This window comes from Emys orbicularis, chromosome 3, assembly GCF_028017835.1.
Source record: "Emys orbicularis isolate rEmyOrb1 chromosome 3, rEmyOrb1.hap1, whole genome shotgun sequence".
NCBI classification, from domain to species: Eukaryota; Metazoa; Chordata; order Testudines; family Emydidae; genus Emys; species Emys orbicularis.
In genome coordinates, this window is record NC_088685.1 from 211,288,870 (window position 1) to 211,301,909 (window position 13,040).

At 42.4% G+C, this 13,040-nt stretch overlaps 1 protein-coding gene across 1 annotated transcript in view; it reads left to right on the forward strand.

Moving 5' to 3' along the window:
* The first annotated feature begins 11,272 nt into the window (after positions 1 to 11,272).
* RIN2 (Ras and Rab interactor 2) overlaps positions 11,273 to 13,040 on the forward strand; it is a 71,515-nt gene continuing 69,747 nt past the window's right edge. The window contains exon 1 of the mRNA XM_065401499.1: positions 11,273 to 11,332. Within this exon, the coding sequence (XP_065257571.1) occupies positions 11,273 to 11,332 (60 nt within the window). The remainder of the gene's footprint in view (positions 11,333 to 13,040) is intronic.

Sequence of the window (13,040 nt, forward strand, 5' to 3'; positions counted from 1 at the left end):
TATGGAATTTTCAAAATCATTCACTATTGGCCTAACACTGGGATCGAAATTGTCTTCATTGAGAACCAGCCAAAGGCCATTACTGAGCCGTATGCAACCATAAGGAGTGCTATAAGTCATCTCTTCGATTGAGTTGAACCACTGGGTTCCTGACATTAGGGCAAGAAAGGACATGAATGTAAGAGAATAGTTAAAAGTGTTTTCAGGCTAACAAGATAGTGAATGGGAATTTTAGGTCAAGATTTTAAAAAGAAAATAGCGATTTGCGGGAGCTTGAATTTTTGAAGGTCCAACCTCAGACACCTTAAAAATAACCTTATTTTTTCATGTGGTGGGTGCCCTGGACTTTCTGAAAATGAGGCCACATTTTGAAATGTCCCTGGTTGGACACCGAGAAACTGAGGCACCAAAAATCACTAGCTATTTCTGAGAATCTTGACCTTAATGCTTGAGTAACATATTGGCCATTCCTGCTCTCAAAATTGATAGAATGGATTACTTACAGAGCTGCTGCTGCTCTGTGGATGTATGCTTCATTACACCTCTAGTCTCTGGTCCCTGATTTTATTAGGTTGAAGTTGTTGCCATTTTGTGGTCAGTCTAGGGACAACAGGAAATGATGACTCTTTGGAGGCTTAGACAAGAAATGGCACATCGTAATCTGAGGACGTCTGTGTCAGTTCTGGAAAGTTACTTAAAAACTTGGTTTAAAGATTGGTTTAAAAATATAATCATCCATAGGTTTTATACTAGGTATCAGCAAACTTTGGCACGCGGCACGTCAGGGAAAGCCCCTGGTGGGCCGGGCTGATTTGTTTACCTGCAGCGTCTGCAGGTCCAGGCCAGTGGGGGCTGCGGGAAATGGCGTGGTCCGAGGGATGTGCTGGCTGCTGCTTCCCGCAGCCCCCACTGGCCTGGGACGACGAACCGTGGCCAGTGGGAGCCGCGATCGGCCGAATCTGCGGACGCTGCAGGTAAACAAGCTGGCCCGGCCCGCCAGGGGCTTTCCCTGACGGGCCACATGCCAAAGCTTGCCGATCCCTGTTATATACCTTATCGGCTACTTACTACATTGAGTAGATTTTATTTATGTTCTCTATTTTTAGTTCCTTGGAGTTTGTGTGTGTATGTGTAAAATAGAAGATATAGGAAATTACTGTTGATTTTGTGTGTGTGTGTGTGTGTGTGTGTGTGTGTGTGTATATCTATATATATCTCATGGTGTACAGTGCTGAATTTAATTTTAGGTAAGCAATTATATACAGGTGCATAGAGAGAGTATAGGAACTGTTAAACTGTTGGTATTAGGTTAGTATTATATAGTATAAGTATATGTAATCACTTAAAGCTAGATTGTGGAATTACCATGAGACCAAAGTAAGCAGTGTCATGTAATTGCATTGCCCTAGGAACAGCTCAGGTCCTTGCTTCCTCCTTGGTGTGGGAGGAGGTGGGAGAGAAGTTACTTGTGACATCACTATAGTCAAGGCTCTGCCCAATGCCTGCCCCTAACTGCGCACCTGCCCAGGAAGGAGAGTAGTTGCCCCATGGGAGCTGCTCTTCCCCCTTCTGCGATCTGTGATGCAGGTACCCCATGCAGGGGAGTAAAGGGGCACTTACATAGGGGCATAAGACAGTTGCATAATTTGAAAGAATGAATATAATCTCTTTCTGCAGTCAGAAAACTGACGGAAGTTGGAATCCTTTTAATATAATTCTCTTACTTTTGCTTGTGGATACAGCTGTACTAACACAATGTAACGTTTGAGTTAAGATGTCTGTTAAAATCCTGGCACCAAAAATAGTTTTCATACTGAGGCCCTTAATTGATAGATATTCAAAGTGATACTGTGTTTGGTTGCATCAATGTGCTGCTTAAACTAGCCCTTCAGCTGACCTCCAAAAGGAAATAATTTCAAAGGGAAGAGTTTAAGTTTGCCAACATCCAGATAAGGACATCGTAATTAGACAACCTAGGGCTTTGTGGATTAGAAATAAAATACAATTCTTTTGATGGGGCAATGCAGTTGCACCAAGAAAATGGGAAATAAAATGTGTGAGGCTCATATGATGTGATTACAATCTGAAGTTTTGAGTCTGTCTTTTAATTTACCCTGAAGAGCAAATCTGATTTTTTAGAAATGTTCCTTCTCATTAAAAAGAGTTTTTGAAAAATGTATCTAGCCTACATTTTCTTAAAGGTAGGGAGCTTTTAATTTAACCCTCAGAAAAAAGATTCACTGAAACTGAGTGCAGCTTTGTTGCTGGGGTCATTATTAGCATTTTGTTAATTTAATTTAAAAAACCCTATATTTCCTCTTTATTGCTGTAACATTCTTGCTCTGATGTGATATGTGGTGGTGATTCACAATGGCCTATTAGGTACATAAATAATACTTCCAGACAACCAGCATATGTTTCTGTACTGAGGTGAAGAATATATTTCAGCTACTATATCATAACCAGACACTGGATAAATGGAAGGCAAGGGGCCAGATTTTAAGATGTGTAAACGATTATAACTCCAGTGACCTCAATGGAGCTATGCCAGTTTGCACGTGCTGAGGATTGGCCCTTATAGTTGGTATTATTCTTCCATGGTAGGGAGTAACAATCATTATTTATTAGTGGCAGTGCAGCAGCTCCTAGTAGCCCCAGTCATGGATCAGAGGCTCCATTATGCTAGGCACTATGTAAACATAACAACAACAACAACAAAAGACAGTCTCTACCCTGACGACTTTAAGTAACAAAAATGGGATCTAGAGTGGGATTTTCAAAAGCACTCAATGTTGTCTTCAAAGGTAGAAGAGTTAGGTGAGTGCTGAGCACTGCCGAAGATCCCACCGCTGATCTTTGTGAGCCAGTTGGGGTGGTAGTTGAGTTTGACAGTAAAATTGTTACTTTGTAACAATAAAAGAAATTTCAGTATCATTTGCGCTGAATTTTTCTCCATTGCTTCAGTGTTTAGTTCAGAGCTTTCAGATACCTAGTTTATGGGCTGGATCTGGGCTGCTTGATATATTTATGCATTCCCTGTAGCATATTCGATTCTGTGGAATTTTTTTTTTTTTTTAAAGTTTCTAGCTCTCATAGTGTCAAAGGAAAGCTTGCAAATATGAAGTGAGTGTATCTCAGGGCTTGTCTACACTTACATTTTATAGCGCTCTAACTTGCTGGCGCAGGGATGTGAAAAATCACCCCCCTGAGATCAGCACGTCTGAGCGCTTTAAAACGCCAGTGTAGACAGGTTCCGAGCGCTGGGAGCCACCCTCCCAGTGCTCGGAGCTAATCCGCTTGTGGAGGTTGGTTACCAGGAGCGCTGGGAGAGCTCTCTCCCAGCGCTTGCGCGTGACCACACTCGCACTTCAAAGCGCTGCCGCGGGAGCATTCCCGCAACAGCGCTTTGAAGTTTCCAGTATAGCCATGCCCTAATTCAGTTCTGTCTTCCTGAGTCTGCAGACAGCCTGAAACAAGGGCATTGCGAGGGTGTGAACTCATCAGCTCCCCCATTAATGTGATTGGGGTGTTAACTCCAAAGCCAATGCATGCACTTTATTTGCTATTGTTAATGATTTCATCACTGGTCATCGTATCAGATGGGGTTGGGAACTAGGTTGCAGTAAACCCACAGGTTCCAGGAATTGGTAGCTCCTGCAGGGTAGGGAGAAGAAAGGAGGAGAGATGCAAAGACAAACGGAGGAGAGAAACATGAAGGAGGATGTGGAAGGGAGAGAAACACAGGACAAAAATGAAAATGGTCCTAAAGATGAGTTTATTTTCCCAATGAGGGATGCTAAATGAGACCTAATAAATAACAACAGTGCTAACTAAAAGTACAGGACCTACTCTTCCCTGGATATGTGCTTTGGGATTACTCTGACTTTGGTTACTGTTAGACTAGGTCGTGTAGCTTTCCAGGCTGGTCTGTCTAGACTCAGAAAACTAGGTAGAGCTCCGTTATCCTCTGTTCTTGTGTGCAGTTTCCAGTGATGTCAGGGGGAGTTGGATGCACTGATTGAGGCATGATATGGCCCCATAAGTACCTGAAACCTAGAAAAAAGTACTGAATAGACTCTGCTCAGAGTTAATGGATTCTACAAATGTTGGAGTTTGCCTCACTGGGATTATCTACAATACACGACCCTAACCACAGTACAATGTTCTAGTGATTTTAAATGGGCTTTGGATCAGGAGCTGTGTGGAGTTAGCAAGCTAACTTTTTTTCACAGGTGGGTCTCCTACTCAGGTGAATACACATTCTCTAACTAGCTAGGGTTAGGTAGGTCGACACAGGTAATATAAACTACATGTTCAGTATAATTAGATAATACAGCTCATATGTATGTAATTTGTTAACTGAAACTATTGGAGCTTTATGCAGTACTGTTGTTCTGGTGTGAGTTTGTCGCATAAAATGGGCCAAAGCTCTGCTGGTATAAAATGGCATAGCTCCATGTAGTCAGAAGCATCATTTTTCTTTCTTTGTCTATCTCTAAATTTCAAGTATTATCGGTGGAAATATTTTTTGTTGGTTTGTGTATGTACAATGAAGTGGATATTTGCTGACCTTTATCAATAAAGATCTAATCCTTCCAAGCCTATTGATAGTCATTGTTTCCATGGCACCAAGGGAGATTCCACTGGCCTTCATTGACACTCTTCATTGAAAAGATAATTAAATTGGACACCTTTTCACAACTACAGTGTGACAACTTCTTCATTGTTGTAGGAAAAGAGAACTAAAGGATTTGACTGGTTTTTGGAAACATTTTAAATTAAAAAAAAATATCTCTGAACTCAGTGGACTTTGCCTTTATTAATATTACATTTTTAATTAAAAAACCTCTTAATAGCCAGTTTCATTATTTGTAGCTTTCAAAAGACATGCAGATATGTTCAGATTAGAACTAACTTTTTATTTCTTAAAAACAACACATTTACACAGATGAATAGATTAGTTTTTTTAACAAACTAACTCAGCACCTTTTTGTTGCGTTCCTTATTAATATATTTTGTATAATTAATGTGTTGCATGAATTCCTGGAACAAGACGTTAAAGCAGAACATTCTAATCTGCTATTCCTCCTCCTCCTCCAACATTCCTGCATAACTAAGGGCTCCTGTACACTTAAAATGCTACAGCAGCACAGCGAGCCCCTGTAGTGCTTCAGTGTAGACCCTACCTATGCTGATGGCAGGGATTCTCCAGTCAACATATCCATCTCCCCAAGAGTCGATAGCTAGGTCGACAGAAGAATTCTTCCATTGGCCTAGCACTGTCTATACAGGGATGTAAATTGGCTTAACTATGCTGCCCGGGGTGTGGATTTTTCAGACCCCTGACCACCATAGCAAAAACAACCAAATTTCCTAGTGTAGATCAGGCCTAGGTAGCACTTTGAGATTGTAGTCAGCATGGATGGTAGGGGCACCAGTCCTTTCACTTCAGGTAGAAAAATTCACTCTGCACTGAAATTAGAAATATCTGATTCAGCAAAACAATCAGGCGTGTGCTTAACTTTTATTTGCATGCCTTGGCTTTTAAGCTTCTGCTTTGCAATCGTTCCATAATATGAGCAAATATATTTTTTGGCCTGAATTCTCATTTACACTAAGAATCTCTTGACATTGCTTTAGCCATGCATAAGGGCCAGAAAGGTGGAGTGAATTATAGTTAAAATAGTTAAGGCTTGTTTACTCTCAGGCTGCCTTTAAACCCGATCTGAATGTGTAAAGTGCCTGTTTGAGTGAGGAAAAGGAGGAATTGTAAACATCCTGGGCCTGATTCTTCCCTGTGTTCCACCAATTTTATATGGTGGTAACTTCACGGAAATCAGTGGAGTTGCCCTGGGCCAAAACTGGTATGACAGAGAGCAGAATCATATTTAACTGACACAATTTTAAAAATATAATAAATATGCATACGTTGCATATAATGTAATAAATGCTTAATTGTATATAGTGTACCAACACCCAGAACAAATCAGATCATTATAACCACTCTCTTTAAAAGGGCTGAGCTTTTCTTTTGGCTACTTACTACCCAACACAAAAGTAAGCCTGCAGACATGATACTCAAATACGTGAGTAAATTGTGTTTTACCCTTTCATGAGGGTTTTTTTCAGACTCTGTTTAAAAAAAAAAAAAGTCCATATAAATGCCTTATAAACAAATAAATATAAACCCTCATCTCTGTCTACTGTATAGCTTCAATCTGATTTTTATGGCTCTTGTCATGACCTAAACATAAGTTTCCATGTTTAATGTTTTTCTCAGTACTTCCTGATCCAATCAACGTACTTAGCAAAGTTTGTTTTGTTTTTAACTGCTAGTCCTGTAATCTCACCCCAGGATCTGAGAGCCAAACGACAGTCTTCCCTTCTCATGGATTATCACAAGGAATCCAGGTTCTGTAGGCCAAATTATGCCCTTTGTTACATCTATGTCATATTCAGCTAAACCATGACTGAGGCTGAACGTGTGTTCCTCAGGGCATGTTTGAAGACAAGGGGATTTCACAGGTGTAACTGCGGAGATGGTTTGACCAGCAGAATCTGTATTTCTGAGGATGATGCTCACACAGGGAAAATCCCAGTTTGACTTTCAGATCTCAGAGTGAGTTTATGGGGTTGGCAAGTAAGAGAAAAAAATGGAGTATTTCAAACAGAGTACATTTGATCTGGAAAGTAGAGAGAGACAATAAGCCGAATTGCACAATGGCATTTTTCAGAGCAGAACAGCATTTAGTGTGTAACTATAATTAATGGGAACTACACCTCTACCCCGATATAACGCTGTCCTCGGGAGCCAAAAATCTTACCGCATTATAGGTGAAACCGTTATATTGAACTTGCTTTGATCCGCCGGAGCACGCAGCCCGCCCCCCCCACCCCCCCCGAGCGCTGCTTTACCGCATTATATCCGAATTCGTGTGTTATCGGGTCGCGTTATATCGGGGTAGAGGTGTATCTGTGTACGTACCTTTTGTCTACCCAGCTGGAAGGTAGGATCGGTAATCTTGCTGTTTTCGTGTTTGTGAAAGTATGCAGTGCATTACCTGCATTGTAACCCATAGAGCTGTTGGTTCCTGAAAAACAGAGGCAGATGTTATCACTGACATCTTACCTGATTCCTGGGTGCAGATGCAAGTTCTATAATTCCTGGATGGCTCCTTCCCTCCTGCTAGACCAGGGATTCTCAAACTTTTGTACTGGTGACCCCTTTCACATAGCAAGCCTGTGAGTGCGACCCCCCCCCCCCTTATAAATTAAAAACACCTTTTAATATAATTACCACCATTATAGATGCTGGAGACAAAGCAGGGTTTGGGGTGGAGGCTGACAGCTTGTGACCCCCCCCATGTAATAACCTCACAACCCCCTGAGGGGTCCCGACCCCCAGTTTGAGAACCCCTGTGCTAGACTATACAATTACAAGTACTGCTTTTCTTTGGCTGTCTAGAATCTGGACGGGGGGGGGGAGGAAGAGAAAAAAAATCTGCTTTGTTGATTCCTCTGAAATGCAATGCCATAAACTACATCTTCTCCTGGATGTCCCAACACCCACTCAAGCTCTGCATTACAAAAACTGAACTGCCGCCTCCTGCTTCTCAGTTACACTAAGGCGCCTTTACCCTGTCTGGCCCTTAGTGTAACTGAGACTTCTGACCTTTGTCTTCGGGAAAATAGCAGAGATTTTCACTGTCTCTTGTGATTGTCTTTTTTATTTTTATAATTATTATTAGTGGTTTTGCTATCAGAGGGGTAGCTGTGTTAGTCTGTATCCACAAAAATGATTTATGGATATATGAAATGGTGGCCCTAATATTGCAATCAGATCCACTAGTACAGGTCCCTGTACCAACATAGAGCCTCACTGACTTTAGTAGACATCTGTACTAGCAGACCTGAATGCAGAATCAAGTGTAAGTCTGTACTCCCTGCGTCTAATTTAGATAGACGCTCATTGCTGGCAGGGGCAGCATCTGTGTTTTGTACAGCACTGAACTACATTCTGAATGCTGAATAAATAAATAATACATGTATTCTATACTCATGTGTTGGCCAACCTAGGTTATTGGGAACAAACCACCTGATAATGCCTCTCCTGATAGAACTCTGAGTCCAGTTCAAGGTCACTATACTGATTTTCAAAGCCCTACCTGGTCTTGGCCCTGGCTGTTTGGGAGACCTGGTCCCCTTTTAGAGACCATGACCTGATGACCGCTTCGCTGCACTGGCAAAGTGATGCTGTTGACAAACATGGGAAGACCCAAATTGGCAGGAGCTGGACCCAAGGCTATGGCATTTGCTGCTAAAAGAAATAAGCATGACCTGCTACTTTCTGCATATTCTGAGCTAAATTCAAACCCCACCTCTTTCACTTAGCTTTCTTGCACTAACTCTTTCAAACACAGCAGCATCTTCACGCTTTACATACAACCAAACAAACAGTAACTTGCAGCTTGTTACTACCGGTAGGGCTGAAGGATAAATGTTTATATAATTTTGTGTATTTGGTTTTATTGCTCATGGGAGCAACTATATTAAAACCTAAGTAGGTAGGTAACTGTTATAGAATTGTGGTAGCAGTGCTATCACTCAGGCCCCATAGCAGCAAAACGCGTAAGCATATGTTTAAGTCCCATTAAAGTGAATGGGATTTAAGCATGTGATTAAAGTTAAGCTGTTAGTGGTTAGCTAAATTGGGGCCTTAGGTCACAATGGCACTTCTCTTCTTACAACTCTCTCTGTACATCAGCCTTTTAGCCAAAATTTCTCTTGCTTCATCTTAGCACTAAAAATATTTTTTTTTAAAGTTTCATTAAAATCCATTGAGCCATTTTTAAGGATATGGGTGTGAATGTTTTTCACCAGTTAAGAAGCTTTCCAGATCTTTTTTCGCACTCTGTCTCTAACGATATGTCTACACTACCTGCTGGATCGGCGGGCAGCGATTGATCCAGTGGGGATTGATTTATCGTGTCTAGTCTAGATGTGATAAATCGACCCCCGAGCGCTCTCCCGTCGACTCCTGTACTCCAGCGCCGTGAGAGGCACAGGTGGAGTCGACGGGGGAGCGGCAGCAGTCGACTCACCGTGGTGTCTTCACCGCGGTGAGTCGACTGCTGCCGCTCCCCCGTCAAGTCAATCTAAGTACGTCGACTTCAGCTACATTATTCACATGACTGAAGTTGCGTAACTTAGATCGATTTCCTCCTCCCTCCCCCCCAGTGTAGACCAGGCCTTAGGCTATGTCTACACTGCAAATTGGCGGTGGGATTGCAGCTTGCATAGGCCCAACAATCTAGCTAGTGTGGCTAAAAATAGCAGTGAAGAGGTAGTGGTGGGCTTCAGGGTCTGCTGAACAAGCCCACCTGGAACCTGGGGTACATACTTTCATTTCGAGCCAGGGCTGAAGACTGCACCTTCACTGCTGTTTTTAGCCATGCTAGCTAGACTAAAGCTAGTGGGGGTATGCCTACACGAGCTGCAAAATCATATCTTTGATTGCAGTGTGGACATATCGTAAAATAGGAGGCTAAGATTTAATGAGGAAACCTTTTTCTCTTGTTGCATTTACCTGTTGATAAGAACAGCCACGGGACCATTTCCTTGCTTGTGGGTTTTCACAGTGTTGCACTAAAATATTGATTCATAGATTCCCAGGCCAGAAGGGATCACTATGATCATGTAGTTTGATCTCGTGTATAGCGCAGGCCATAGAACGTCCCAAAAAATAAGTCCTAGAGCAGATCTTTTAGAAAATTATCTAATTTTGATTTAAAAATTGTGATGTAGTTGTCCCAATGGTTAATTACTGTCTGTTTAAAAACTTATGCTTTATTTCCAGAATTCATGAGACTTCTTTCCTAATCTCTTGGTTATACGGTTCCATTTGTGCTATTGTTTTAGGAGAAAGGCAGTTGCCACTGCTAAACTGAAGGCTTTTGTTCTTTACCTACTTCAGCCTGTTTTACACCTTTATTTGGATAAATGAGTGTATGATCAAGTGTGGCTCAGTTCATTGTGAAATGCTAGAGTATGCATGGAGCTTACTCTGGACAGATGAAGCTGTTTCTTTCTCTGGCAACTGGGGAGATGAAACAGGATATTTTAAAGGAGGAATGGGTGTAATTTAAGGAGTCTGTGTTTTTCACAGAAACTAGGGTTTGGCTGATGTATAAAGTTGCCCTTAGTGCTGGATCTTGAATAGAGAGGCGTATTTGAAGCTGAGAAGTTCTGCTTTAATGTGAAGCACAAAAGGAAATATACATTATTATTATTATTATTATTATTAGGAAAGATCTTCTAAAGAGGATAAGGGACTGGTCTGGAAGAGGAATTAAGAGTACTGTAATTGGTTTAACAGAAGGTTTTTGAGTCAGTTTTTTGGGGGAAATGTTGAAGAATCAACTGAGTTTGATCTTGGGTTTTCCGGTACACTTTAAGGTGTTCACTACCTTGCTGGGAATTTGTTTATTATAAAGTCCTTCTTCCTTGACCTTGGTCTTTGCCCTTTTTGGCTCCATGACCAAGACCTTGGGGGCTGATCTTTCCTCCAAAGCTCCTAAACACATTTGGGGTGTGTATGTGTGTGGGGTGGTGGTGGAGGTGTTAGCATGACAGTAGCATCTAGAAGCCCCAGCTGAGACCAGAACCCCACTGTGTTAAATGCTGTACGTGTACATAGTAAACTCTTTGGGGCAGTCGCTTGCTATCTAAATGGAGAAGAGGGACAAAGGTTGGGAGAAGGGAAGAGGTTTTAGTCCCGTTTTACAGATGGGGAACTGAGGCACAGAGAGATTAAGTGACTAGTCCAAGGATCACTCTTTAGTTCCTTACTGAAAAAGACCCTTATTAGCATCAGCCAGGAAATATAAATAATGAAATTTAAACAAAACAAATCAGGCCTTACTATTTAAAGAGAGCTCTGTCAGAAACTTAAATCTCTCTTAAAATTAGAAAAGTTGACCACATCTCTTTAAGAGAGTACCTGCTTCTAGCTACTCCTGGGGGTATGTCTACAGTGCAAGCTGGAAGTGTAAATCCCAGCTCAAGGAGACGTACCCATGCCAGCTCTGATTGAGCTAGCATGCTAAAAACAGAAGTGTAGCCATGGTGGCACAAGTGGTGGGAGGGGACAGTCTCCCCAGGTATGATCCCATCCAAGACACTAGGTGCATAGCAGGGCAGCTAGCCCCTCCCAATATTCATGCTGCTGCGGCTATACTTCAAGCTACTGTGCTAAAAATAGATCAGAGCTAACATGGGTATGTCTTCTTCCGCTGGAATGTACACCTCCAGTTTGAAGTGTAAAAGTACCCTGGTAAACCAATCAGGGCTGCCCAGAGGATTCAGGAGGCCTGGGGCAAAGCAATTTCGGGGGCCCCTTCCATAAAAAAAATTGCAATACTATATTCTCGTGGGGGCCCCTGCGGGGCCCGGGGCAAATTGCCCCACTTGCTCCCCCCCACAGGCGGCCCTGGGAAAAATAAACCTTCTGCATCTTGGCACAAACCCAGTTTTGAGAAAACTTCTTTACAAGGTATCACTGGTTCTCAGCATCAGCTAGTGCTAAAAGGCACTAAAGCTCATTAAAAGGGTTGGACAAATATTTTCCGTCAAAACTTCTTTTTTTGGATCGAAAACTAGGGGTTTTTAAAAGGCAGAAAAAAAATCACAGACAATGTCTGCTTTCCTTCAAAATTTGTTGTGGTTTTGTTAATTGAAAAGCTGAAATTAGTCTGCCAAAACCTGAATCTGGTTTGGGGTTTCAGAAGTGTGTGGCCAAATATTTGCTGCTTGCTGTGTTTGATAGTTTATAGAAACAATAAAAAAATTCTGCTTAAAAAAAATCCAAAACTTTTGAACCACCTCAGCTTGTGACCAAACGCCTGAGACCATCCAGTCAGAGATTTTTCCAGGTTTCTGATACTCTGCTGCCTTCCTTGACTCATATCTGTCTCCATAACTTTGGGTTCATTTAGGTTAGAACATAAGAACAGCCATACTGGGTCAAACCAAAGGTCCATCCAGCCCAGTATCCTGTCTACCGACAATGGCAAATGCCAAGTGCCCCAGAGGGAGTGAACCCAACAGACAATGATCAAGTGATCTCTCTCCTGCCATCCATCTCCATCCTCTGACAGAGGCTAGGGACACCATTCATTACCCATCCTGGCTAATAGCCATTAATGGACTTAACCTCCATGTATTTATCTGTTTCCTAGAGACTGGCTCCATGGGGTCCCTCACAAACTGGAGATGGTTACTGTGGGTTTGTCTTTAGTATAGCTTATGTACATACTCCACGAACTGAGCATTTGAGCTTGTTCCAGAATCTGGGATGAGCCTATGTTGTGAAAACTGAAATGCTCAAAATAGCACATGCATGTGAATGGACACAGGGTGCTAAAATTAAATTAACCCAGGGGTTCTCAAACTGGGGGTCGGGACCCCTCAGGGGGTCACAAGGTTATTACTGGGGGTCGCAAGCTGTCAGCCTCCACCTCAAACCCCGCTTTGCTTCCAGCATTTATAATAGTGTTATAAATTGAGAACACTTTTTTATATATTTAGGGGGGGGGGTCGCACTCAGAGGTTTGCTATGTGAAAGGGGTCACCAGTACAAAAGTTTGAGAACCACTGAATTAACCCCTTTGAAGCCTCAGGGAATGCAGGGGAGGGGGGTCTCCCTTGGTAGGGTTGGGAAGGAGGTGGTGTACGATATTGCTCTTCTCATGTGATCCCTCCCCCAGTGGCTATTTTTAAATGAAGCTACCCTCCCCTGACATGAATCTCCCTATGGCACTGAAATTAAATATAGACTATAATTTGGCATTTGAGAAGTGAAAGGGATGGTAGCCCTAACGGAAAAGCTAACAGCTTGGCTCTTCTGCAAGCCTCAAACTGCTGAATGAGATTTAGGGTAGGGAAGGCTGTGCCTCCCAAACAGCTTGGCCCTGCCCCCTATCCGACCCCACCCACTTCCTGCCCCCCAACTGCCCGCCCCCCTCAGAATCCTTGACCCATCC